Source organism: Epinephelus fuscoguttatus, linkage group LG2, assembly GCF_011397635.1.
Source record: "Epinephelus fuscoguttatus linkage group LG2, E.fuscoguttatus.final_Chr_v1".
Taxonomy (NCBI): Eukaryota; Metazoa; Chordata; class Actinopteri; order Perciformes; family Serranidae; genus Epinephelus; species Epinephelus fuscoguttatus.
The window spans coordinates 25,099,562-25,111,956 of record NC_064753.1 but is presented as its reverse complement, the minus strand read 5'-3'; the positions used below and the strand labels follow the sequence as shown (position 1 = coordinate 25,111,956).

General features: G+C 40.6%; 1 protein-coding gene across 3 annotated transcripts; it reads left to right on the top strand.

Annotated features, from left to right (window-relative positions):
• The first annotated feature begins 1,654 nt into the window (after positions 1 to 1,654).
• Positions 1,655 to 10,956, top strand: tacr2 (tachykinin receptor 2). Of its 3 annotated transcripts, XM_049565592.1 has the most exons (8): positions 1,655 to 1,847; positions 2,469 to 2,621; positions 3,949 to 4,244; positions 8,359 to 8,553; positions 9,711 to 9,861; positions 10,018 to 10,137; positions 10,229 to 10,305; positions 10,385 to 10,956. In XM_049565592.1, exons 2-8 carry the CDS (start codon positions 2,487 to 2,489, stop codon positions 10,719 to 10,721), a joined length of 1,311 nt encoding a protein of 436 aa, XP_049421549.1. In that variant the 5' UTR covers positions 1,655 to 1,847; positions 2,469 to 2,486; the 3' UTR covers positions 10,722 to 10,956. The 3 variants fall into 3 exon arrangements, with proteins under 3 accessions (XP_049421549.1, XP_049421565.1, XP_049421557.1); XM_049565608.1 differs by lacking the exon at positions 10,385 to 10,956 and having other exon boundaries at positions 10,229 to 10,309; XM_049565600.1 differs by lacking the exon at positions 1,655 to 1,847 and having other exon boundaries at positions 2,235 to 2,621.
• Positions 10,957 to 12,395: the final 1,439 nt, after the last annotated feature.

Here is a 12,395-nt window from a genome sequence, read left to right as displayed (position 1 = left end):
TATTACACAGTGCAGGACTGCACAATGAAATGTAATCGTTGAGCCTCCTTCACGGTACACACAAAATACACTGCTCAGAAAAATTAAGCAAACACTTAGATCACACATCAGACTTTGATGGACAAATTATTCAAATTGAAAGCTTTACTGATGTACATTGTATAATTTGTAGAGAACAAAATGAGATAACAGTCAGCGAAAACTGAAATCACAGGCTGATCCAACTTGCATGAATCTTATCACATCACCTCCTGACAACACTCCTGACAATGTCTGTGCATGCTCCTGATGAGTCAGTGGATGGTGTCCTGGGGGATCTCCTCCCAGACCTGGATCAGGGCATTAATGAGCTCCTGGACAGTCTGTGGCGGTACTTGGATGCACCGTTACATAACGTCCCATAGGTGCTCAACTGGATTAAGGTCAGATCCATTTCCTTTTTGGGGGTTGTCTTCCTTTTGCCTCTCCATTGCACCTGTTGTCACTTTCATTTGCACCAAAGTGGGTGAAACTGATTCACAATCACTTGTGCTTCCTAAATGGACAGATTGATATCCCCAAAGTTAAACTGACTTGGTGTTAAACTGTGATGATTAAGTGTTCCCTTAATATTTTTTGAGCAGTGTATAAACAGATGTTTGAATATTTAAAATAGAACAGAATAAAACAACATCATTAGGAGATTCAATAGAACAAAGTTTATAAAAATAGCATTAAAGGAATTAAATTAAAGGAAAACTTAATCATGTTCACAGAAGATATACAGTATGTGCATATACACACAAAACAATAAGCACAGTATATGCAATATCAGCGTAATTTGCAAGCTACAGTGCAAAACAGTAGTGGGAATGAAGGTATATGGTAATGTGCAAACCAGCATGACTGAATAGTTTCATGGTGCAATATGGCTGGGGTTCACTAAAAATCTAATATTCTTCTATATGTTATTCATGGAACTTTATGTGAACTCCATTAAAGAAACATTTTTCTAAGGAAGTGGAGATTTCATTTTGGTCTGTACCGTACAGTACACAATCTACATCCGCACATAATGAAAATGAACAGTCAAAGTTCCAAAAGAACTCTCCCTCTGCTCACAGAGGACCAGGAGACACGATCCCTGCACATGTTGCATATCACTCCTCTCTGTGTCTCCTTCACTCCACGCTGCACCGCAGAAGAGGATAGATAATGAATAGTTTATAGGCAATTTCACGGGAAAACACCACAAAGGGGGCTTTAGCTTTTTCAGGGGAGCTGAAAATTGATAGCTGTAGAAATTCATCTCCCATCCAAGTTGTCCGTCCCCCTCCCCTGCTGATGTGGTCTCTGTTTCATTCATACTCATCTTGTTTTAGATTGAGTCATGCACAGCCAACACATGCCCTCAATTAATGCCACTCCTCCTGTGTCTCTTTTTCAATATATAATATCAGTGTGTCATTTCTTCAGTTTTCTTATTTTTCCAAACATACAAAAGATGCAGAAAATCACAGCCAGAGTTGCCTTTTTTCGGCTTTTCATTCATCTCCCTCTCTCTCCACCTCCCTCCCTCCGTCTCTCTGCCTTTGTATGTGTAGTTGGCGCAGCTCCATGCGCACAGACGCGTGCCTGCCTGTCAGTGCGTCTCAGTCGCTCTCAGCAGCTTGCCCCGTAATCAGCTAGGTACACATTCCAGGAGAGAGGAAGAGTGTGTCTATGTGTGTCTGAGGGAGAGTGAGTAGAGATGTCCTGGTGGATTATTGGATGGATCTGGTTGTCCATTACGCAGACGGGAGTTTAATTTTCGGACCTTGTTAACCATGGATTGGACAAACTGATGTTAAAACTGACAAACCAGAGAGGTAAGTGTTAATCTGACTGAGATTTTGTCTCATTTCTATACAGAACTTTTTCCACTGGTGCCGTCCAGTGCATTCATTCATCACTCGTTGCGCGTACCGCAGCCAAAGAAACCTGTTATAGTGTGCGTGTGCCAAATGCGCGTAATGGACGTTGGCTGATGGACGTATTTGTGTTAGAAACAGTTATCAAAGCGTATTTTCAATCAAATGTGGGCTGAAACAAAGTGCAGCTTTATTCAACGCTCAAGGAAATGGTTTATTAAAACTAACATGTGCTGCTGTGAGATTAGGCTCATATCAGCAGGCTGGGGAACTTGCCATAATGGTGATATGATGTATGATTATTAACTAAGGCGACTCCGCTGATGTTCAGAGACCCAAATGCTCTCACAGAGAAATTTCACACTTGACGTGATTGCCTGAAATCTGAGATGCATGGATGTTTCAGATTTCAATATGTTTTAAATGGAGCATATTTAAATCAGATTGGATTGTGCAACAGCTTTTATGAACTGCCTGAGATTTTCTTTTTTCCAAATCAAGTTATATTCTGGGCGACTGAGTCTCTCATTATGACTCGAATGACGCACATAGAGTTATATATGAAGTTTATGTCACCAGGTGAACGGGAAGGAAACTATGGACGCCGAGAGTCTTATTCGACATGTTGAACGAGACATGGAGGCCACTTCACTGCCGTTTGCAGTGACCACCGACTGGCTGGAGGACGGAAATGAGACGATTGGGAATCAGTTCCAGCAGCCCGACTGGCAGGTGGGAGAGCAGGGATGAGAGATGAAACAGGTTGAAGTCACAGCCAGCTCTTTCTCATTAGGGGAGAGCCTGGGAGCTTTTAGAGGAAACTGTGATCAGATGAGACCAAATGAATTAAAGAGGGCACTGGTAGTGTTAGTATGTGTGTACCTGCACATGGACATTATTCAGCAGCTAAATCTGGCACAATACATCTCTCCTCTTAGAATTAAATTAGTGCTTTGTATGATCCCTGACAAATAAATGTAATTCATCAAATTAAACCGAGTGCACAAATGGAGTCTATTGCTGGGGCTGGATATTATGTAGGTCTATTCATTTTTCAGTATATATCTGTGCTCTTTATTTTGATTGTCCACTTATATCATCATTGAGCTGCTCACTGTGGTTACACTTACAGTACAGTACAGTACATTTATTTTTACAGTCCTTTATTCCTCCTCTTTCTTTCCCTCTCCACTCATCTTGCCTCCTCTCTTCTCACAATCCATCTTCCTCTTCTTCCCTCTCATCTCATTTCCTCATTTCTCTTCTCTCATCCCCATCTATCTCATCTTTCCCCCCTTATTTCCTCTCCCTCCTCCTCCCTTCTTTCCTCTTCCTCTTGTTTTCCCTCCTTGTCTCTCATCATATCCCCTCCTTTTCCTTGTTTCCTCTCCTGCTCTCTACTCTTGTTTCCTCCTCTCTCTTTTTGTATCTTCCTCTCCTCTCCTATCGTCTCCTCTCAATTCCTATCCCTCCTCTCTTTCATCTTGTCTTCTTCTCTTATTTCATCTTCCTCCTCTCCCCTCTCATCTTGTTTCCTCATTCCTCTTTCCTCTCCCTCTCTTTCTCTTCTCTCATCTCCATCTCTCTCCTCTCCTGTCCTCGTCCTCTTGTTTCCGCTCCTCCACTCATTTCCTCTTCCTTCTCTTTCTTTTCCTCTACACTCCTCTCATCTCCTCTCCTCTTGCAATCCATCTTTCTCCTCTCCCCTCTCTTCTGAACTTGGTTCCTCACTCCTCTTGTCTTCCTCTCTTCTGTCATCCCCACCTCTCTCTTCTCTTTTCCTCTCCTCTCCTCTCATCTCCTTTTCGTTCCTCTTCCTCTTGTTTTCTCTCCTCATCTCTCTATATCTCCTCTCCTCTTCCTCATTTCCTCTCCTGCTCTCTACTCTCATTTCCTCTTCCTCGTCTTTCTTCCCCTCTCTTATCTTGCTTCCTCTCCTCTCTTCTCCTCCCCTCTCCTTTCCTCTTTCTCTACTCTTGTCTCCCCTTCACCTCTCCTATTTGCTCTTCGTCTTCTTACCTTTCTTCTTCACTCCTCTCCTCTTCCTCTTATCTCTCAGGTGGCTCTCTGGGCCATAGCCTACTCCCTCATCATCCTGGTGTCCATCACTGGTAATGTCACAGTGATCTGGATTATTCTGGCTCACAGACGCATGAGGACTGTCACCAACTACTTCATTGTAAACCTGGCCTTCTCTGACGTTTCCATGGCAACCTTCAACACCCTTTTCAACTTTGTCTATGCCCTTCACAATGACTGGTACTTTGGCCTGGGCTACTGCCGGTTTCAGAACTTCTTCCCCATCACGGCCATGTTTTCATCAATATACTCCATGGCTGCCATCGCAGTCGACAGGTGAGAAAACTTTCCTCGTATCATATTACAGTTTTTCTTCTTTCACGTATAACCGAGCATATTTAAACATCCCAAACTATGATGCCATCCACAAAAACAAACACCCATTTCTTAAGGCTTTAAACTCCATTCATCTGTTTCCACACATGTTTAAATATTCAAAACTCTTTCTATGTGCTCTGGAATGATGGATCCTAATGATGTCAGGTCAGTTCAGTGTTATGTATACAGCCCAAAATCACAAATCACAGCTTGCCTTAGGGGGCTTTACAATCTGAACAGCATATGGCACCCTCTGTCCTTATACCCTTGAAGCGTATAAGGTAAAACGACCCCCAAAACACCCTTTACTGTAATGGGTACAATATAGAAGAAACATCAGGCGGAGAAACTGTGACGAGAGCTCTCTCTGAGGACGTGCAATAAATGTTGCGTGTACAGAAAGACAATCCATATAGCAAAATGATACATAGATTATAAACATATATGCAATGCGGAATTTACAAGACAACAGAGAGGACGGGGAAGACACCACCAACAACAAAGATAAGTAATTGTTACTTGGTGCCACCTCCAGATCATTATGTGCTCATGCATGGGAGGACTATGAGAGAAGCTGGACAGCCAGTGTGCAACTCAGCCTCGGCTATTATATGGTTTTATCCATTGTACGTGCTTTCCTAGGGGAAAACAGGTCATTTACCTTGTTGTTACTGTGATACATGTAATGTTGTGGTGCATTCAGACTCCACTCTCAGTGTAGTTTTACCACAGTAATGGATGACCAAAGGTAACTGAGAGGCATCCATCTATGGAGGGAAGGCAGAGACTTTTTATAGCTGAGCAGGAGACTGCCCTGGTGAATATGGTTATTGACAATAATACCATCTGTTTCAGGGAAATTCAAACCCCAATAGCTGAGGATTAGTCTTTAAAATTTCCACCAGTGCTGGATGTCTGTGGTGATGCGTCTGGTGTCAGGCACACAAGGGCATTTTCCTTGTGTTCCTTTGCTGTGTAATCTGTACATTTATTGCATTTGGATTTACATGAACTAAACCAGAACAGAGACACTGTACTAGAAAGCGGACACTAATGGAGGACTTATCCTCATCTCCTGCAGCACCCCATTTACAAGCTGCATTATGCAAACAGTCAGAAATGGGTGGATGACCACTTACTGAAACAGCAACTCAGCAGTTGTATATGCAAATAACCCACTTAAGTGCTACATTGCTACACTGTCTGTGACATGTTAATGTTTCTGTCTGTATGGGTTTTAATTATGGTGTATGTAGCCATCTTTAAGTACCAATTATCTTGAAAATTACTTGTACAACTATGTATTTGATACAGATTGCAGTAGTTTTCATCAGTTAATTGTTCACTCACATCTGAGTTCCTTTGTCAGTCAGGGTTTTTGTCGACTGCACTTAAAGAGAAGCTCCCTGCTAAGTCAGCATGCATTCACATGTATGTGCATCTCTTGATATCAGCGGCAGCAGTACGGAGGAAAATGCTGCATGAAGGAGATATGGGTCAACACGCAGCAGAGATACAGCTGTCATTAATGCGTGTTGGAGCATGAATGGTCAGTCTGTTCTCTCTCTGAAACTGTGCTTAACATATGATATGCCCTGCAATTAACACTGTATTATTAATGAAGCTTATGTTCATTCTTAAGGCTGCTATGGGGAGATGTGGTACGTTAGATGGCATTGTGCTGATGCTGGTGTTTCTAATGTTTGTCCACCCCATTTCGATTTATGAGGAATGTTAGTGTAATTCAGTGGAATAAACACCATCAGCGATTAAAAGGCTATGATGTTAAATCCACACCTTTCTAACACAGTGTCAAAAAAAAAGGAAAATTATGGACATTACAAAGGCAGAATTTATCGCAGTGCTGTTGTATTAGACTGCATTTGATAGCACAGGTGCCCCCAATAACCTCATACCTGTATGTACACTGCAATACAGGTGTTCCAAATCAGTTTCATTGGAACATTTCATTATTTCTCTCATGACATATATGATACATGGCTCTCTGTGGCTCAGGATGGACGCCGTGATAAATGAGCTGCTAAGATCAGACCAAGTGTAGCATCTGCTTGAAACTCGATAACTCCTCATTAGTTTCCAATTTATAAAACCATCAGTTTTCCTCGGTATCATTACTTGCAGCAGCAAGCACAAAACAATCACATATTAAATAGATATGAATAGATATGAAACATAATCTGCATTCATAGAATGATTCAACATATCGCAGCAACAACCCTGAACGTTCTCCTTATCCTTTACAGGTGGAACTGGTGCCAATCAGATCAGCAGTAGGGAGGGCTACAACTAATGTTTACATTCACTGTTGATTATCTGTTGATTTTTTTAGCTAATAACTAGTTGTTTGGTCTATAAAATGTAAAAAATGGTGAAAAAATGTCGACCAGTGTTTCCAGAAGCCCAAGATTGTATCCTCAAATGTCTTGTTTGTCCACAACCCAAAGATTTAAGTAGCTGGAGTCAGAGAAATTGACCTTTTTAATCACTCAAACTGATTAATTGGGTTATCATATTAGTTGATTAATTAGTTGACAACTACAAATTATTGCAGCTCTGTTTAAGAGTGAACTGCAGAGAATTTAAATGAGAAGTGAGAGTTAAATCTGATATAAAACCAAATCGAAGGCCTAAGGGTGGGGGGATTTACACAAGAGAGCCATGATATAACCTTCTCTTATTGACAGAACATTTGTGTTATTTATGGTTTGTCGTTTCTGCCTACACTTAAGAGTTCACTTACATGATTTATGATGATAAGTTAACATATTTCCTTTTTATTTATGCTCCACTAACCTTATTACATACAACATAATAAAATAAAAAAACAGCACTGAAATTGCATCTTTCAAGGAATACGACACCCACAAAATGACCATCTCTATATAAATAAGTCATGATGTGTTACCTTAAAAACATGAGGATAACTTTGTTTTGCTCGAATCCACAGAAAACAGCACACATATTGATTTACTGATTGTTAGGTGTCCACATTTATCAACAGCAAAATGAAAACATCCATTTACTAACTCTCACATAACTCTTGCAGTATAATCCAAGTCTCATTCATCCATCCGTATGCTCAGTACTTTCCAAACACATGCACTTTATCTAAAACATAACTATTCAAAACTGATCTGAAAGTGAAACATATCTTTACTAAGTTTTTGGAAAGTACTGAGCATATGACTGGTTGTTTCAGCATAGTTTTGCTGCTGTTAAACGTGGTCCACAGTCAGTTATGAAACCAGGGTTTGCCAGAAAATCAAAGTTTTCTTCCCTAATTCAAGAAAAGCCAGCATAACTAATTGATTTACAAATGGTTTTGTGGTTGAAGTATTCATTTAATGCAAATAATTTCATGCAAGATCACACAGTTTTTATCCATCAGGCTAAAAATGAGAAAAAGGGGCAGAAGCCATTCAAATATATTCATGCTGTCGGTCCTGGATAATTCAAATGAGTGATTTATTGTCATAGTTCAATCATTTGACTGCAACTGAGTAATGTTGTGAACCAAATGAGTATAAATAAATATAACTACATTGCAGGATTCACAACTGATTGCCACAACCAGTTGTTTGTATTCATCATCATTATTCTTCTTTTGTTGACACGACTTTTCATGATCAGTTTGAATTACAGGATATTGAGCTCACAAAGCTTTTTAGGTTAAGAGTTAAGTGTTCAGGATGATGGATGAAAAGGTAAGAAAACACAGAGGAAACAAACAAATAAGAAAATGTAATTCGATATAAACTGTGGGTATTGATAAAGGATTTTGATCGAGGCTGTCATAGAAGAACACCCGACAACATCTTTTTAATTACCTCAAGTGAAGAGATTTGAAATCATTATCTCACAGCTAATGGTTTGATGGATGAGTGTGTGGGTTTTCTCATGAAGAGACAGCTTGACTTTGCACCATCTGCAGTACAGATGTCGACACACCCCTTACAGAATCAGTCTGGTTTCCTTCCACCTGTTCCTGTGAATTAAACATCACATTTCCATGTCATGATATGTATGACTAAACCTTTTTGTCTTCCTTCAGGTACATGGCCATCATCCACCCTCTGAAGCCCCGTCTCTCCTCCACCTCCACTAAGGTTGTGATCGCCCTGATTTGGATTGTAGCAATCTTACTGGCATTCCCTCAGTGCTACTACAGTGTGACAATATTTTACTACCCCAGAACTGTGTGCATGGTCGACTGGCCGGATGATTATGGGGGAACACATCAGCTAAGGTGAAAGAACAAGATAACTGTGATAAAAAAACACAGAGTGATCTGTACTATAAACTGAAACGTAGCCACATAACATTAATGCTAACAGAACAAGAACAATTAGCACCATATATAGGCTATCCACATCTTTTCCAGTTGTTCCTTCAGCCCCTGGTACTTCTCAGTCTTTTTATCTTCTACTACTGCCCTCCTCTGCTCCTTGTCACCACCACTGTGTCTGGTTGGTTAACTAGTAGCTGAATGTCAGGATCTTAGCCCTGCTGTTCTCAACCGCTTTCAGTGGTGTGTCCTATCAGGACTTGATGACTTCTAGTCCAAACTCGGCACTGATGTTCCTGTATCTCTGCCACTTGGTTTTGCCTCTCGGTGAACACTGTCCCAGCTTGCATCTTACATCCTGCTACTATGTGCTGATCTGTTGCAGGCGCATCTTTGCACAGCCTGCAGCAGGGGTCCTGTCTGCTATGGTGGACCCCTGCCTCTATACATCTGGTGCTCAGGGCCTGTTCTTGTGCTGCCATGATCAAGTGTCAGCCACTTCCTCTAGCTGTTCATACATACATATATATGATCTCTAAAGGATTATAATCATCATATTTCATGGTGTAGTGCAGTGTTAGAGAGTGGGGATGGTTAAAATCATATTTTTTTTTTGTAGTTTTTTGTATTGTTATTATCATTGTTGTTGTTACCATTATTATTATTGTGTTTAGAAGAACAAGAGCTAATGAGAAATCAACACAAACAATCCAAACAATCAGTTTTTGTACTGATGGTGACCAGATGGCCATTCCTATTTCATTTTCTCTCTCTTTAATATTCTCCACACACAGTCCACTCCAATTCCCTTATATTGCATTTTTTGAATGTAAACAAACCAAAAAAGAAGTCTGCATTTTGGTGTGTATGGACGTTTTGTGTCCTCTGGTTTGTCTTAAGCTCCTAAGGTTTTAAACCGTGAGAAACATCTGGACCAAAAACTAGTTACTGAAGACTCCTGACACCTCTAATTGCGGGCTTGATTGACTTCTATAGGCAGCAAATGGTGTTGGTTTAGAGGTAAAGAAAGTTATGTTGACAGAGATCAACCAAAGGGCTGGTTCATGATGTCTGAACCCATTAAACATGAGCTTTTTTCTCTCTTTCCCCCTCTGCAGTTACCAGTATGCAGTGATATTGCTCATTTACCTGCTCCCTCTGCTGGTGATGCTGGTGACCTACAGTTTAGTTGGCCGATCGTTGTGGGGTGGGCGCATCCCTGGAGAGGCGACGGAACATTACCACAGCCAAATCACAGCCAAGCGAAAGGTCACCCACTTTTATTTTGTCTGAAGTTTTGACGTGTCACTGTCAATATTATCAAAATGCTCAGATAACTCAGGCATAGTTGAACTGACCTGAGTGATATGGGAGTTTAAAATATCACAATCTTGGCTTACTTTTCCTCTCTGTAATTTCTAACAGGTGGTGAAGATGATGGTTGTAGTGGTGGTGACCTTCGCCCTGTGCTGGTTGCCCTACCACATCTATTTCATACTGGGATCGTTTAACAGAGACATTTATAAAAAACAGTACATTCAACAGGTTAGCAGCCGCCTTTATGTCTGCTACTCATTTCTCTTTAGACTGAATTATTTATTTATTTACTGGGCATCATGTTTCCTTCCTTTGTCAGGTGTATCTGGCAATATTCTGGTTGGCGATGAGTTCGACCATGTACAATCCTATCATCTACTGCTGTCTAAACCAAAGGTAAAAACATATTCAACTCCTCAAGATCAAGTATCCCACAAAAACGAGTCAGAAAATAAAATTCTCTCTCCTTCTGCAGGTTTCGTGCTGGTTTCCGTCATGCTTTCTCCTGGTGTCCCTTCATCAAAGTGTCAGAGGAGGACAGGATGGAGCTGCAGCACACGCACACCTTCAGAGTCACCATGACGCGCAGCCACCGCAATGACAGCACACACACCTCCATTAAAACAAACAACACCTTTGACATTAACATGGCTGCCAGCGCTGAGCTCAACACAGAGAGAGATGCTTGCATGCAGCCTAAAAAGCAGACGCCGCCGAAAGCACACAGCACAAACAACACACGTGTGGTGATGAGGCCAGATGATATAAAATCACCAGCTGCCAGACTTTTGCAGCACAAAAGTGACTACTGAGACAAATCATGCAGAGGACATTCTCCATGGAAAGGCAACAGGGTTTTTTTTTTAACAGCAACAACGCTGAAAATAAACAGACTGCGGCCAGTAAAGACAGAGGAGAGCCTGTCGAGTGCCAAACAGAGCTGAGTATACACCAATGTGTGTGAGGAGTTGTTCAGTGAACCTGACTTGGGACCAATTACATTTTTTTAAAGAGCATAAACGAATGCAACTGCCAAGCTGATGGATGAAAAGTGGACGTATAAGCCTGTGAAAATACAGTTATATATGAAGACACTACACCTGGATACTGGACAACAAGAGAGCTTTATTCTTTGATTGTTAAGGCCAGCTGTAGCTCCAATAATAAGTCGATTAAGTGATTATTTGATCAAAAAAAAAAAAAAGTTATTCAGCAACTCTTGTAATTGATTAATTGTGTCATTTTTCAAGCAAAAATGCCAAACATTTGCTGATTCCAGCTTCTTAAATGTGAGAATTTGTTGCTTTTCTTTGTAATTTATGACAGAAAATGAAGAGTCCGTGGGTTGCTTGGACATTTAAAGATGTCACTTTGGGCTCTGGGAAATAGTAATGAGCATTTTTCACAATATTTTTTGGCATTTTATAAACGTTACTTTCCTCCTCCATTCCTTTCGTCTGTCGCTTCTTTCTGCTGTGAACTGTGGATATATTTTTGTGTAACCGTAGAGTGTTTGTGTGGTCGCTGCTTTTCTCCAGCAGAGAATGGATGAACAGTCCGCTGGCATGAGCACCAAGCCTTAATAATGTTGTTTTTGTGTGTTTCCTTCTTTTTATTGCCACAGACTTCTTTCAAAGAAATTGGCTTTTTCTCACAGGGACATTTTCTGTTTCACTTCACCCATCATAAGACACAACGTGATAATTGAAGTCATTTATTGGTCACTCAGTTTAATTGAAAAAAAAAAAAAAGACTTTTTAGCTTTGCCAGTATTTGAAATTAACACCAAAGTGCAGGTCAGCTCCTGTAGTTAGTGTGGGGTCGGCCATATAGATGTTCCTCTTATGTGCTGCAGCAACACAGCAGTTAATCAGCTGTCAGATGAACTCTGTGGTATAAAGTCAGCAGTTAGAACTGAAATAAAATAAATGAACTCATTCAAGAGCACATGTCCCGTGCACAGCACTCAGTGCTTATAACTTGGTGCAGGTGATGGCATTTTAGAAGGAAAACCAGCCTTGAATTTACTTTAGACTTCACTGTATCTCCTGAATTAAAAGGTCATCATGTATGTTACTGTACAGTAGTTCCTTTAACATATCGGTCACAGTGTGCATTCATACGTTTTGTTCCTTGTAGATTTTGACTTCACTACTGTAATTTTTTAACAGTGTACATAGAGCTCAGACAAAGATGTTTAAGTGCTGCTACATAGAAGAATGTGATGTAAAATGTAATCTATTGAGTATATTAATGTGAGATGTTTATGAGGTGTAAATGTAAATATGGGCCCTGTGCGTTGGTTGTGATCACGCAGCAGGATCATGATGTTGTAAATAGCCTGTTGGCGTTAACATGTCAGAATGTAGAAGAAAATATTTTGAATCCCTGCAGAAACTTTTTAACTTTTGAAATACTCATGGTGACAAAGTGAAAACATCTGTGTTTGTTGTCTACACAAAACAGCAGGGTATTTGTTTGTGGCC

Bases quoted from the DNA above. Each gene is read 5' to 3' on its own strand.
- tacr2 (XM_049565592.1), top strand. From the start codon at position 2,487: ATGGACGCCGAGAGTCTTATTCGACATGTTGAACGAGACATGGAGGCC. The intron at 2,622-3,948 runs GTGGGAGAGCAG...CTTATCTCTCAG, and splicing joins TCCAGCAGCCCGACTGGCAG to GTGGCTCTCTGGGCCATAGC. The intron at 10,306-10,384 runs GTAAAAACATAT...CTCCTTCTGCAG, and splicing joins TACTGCTGTCTAAACCAAAG to GTTTCGTGCTGGTTTCCGTC.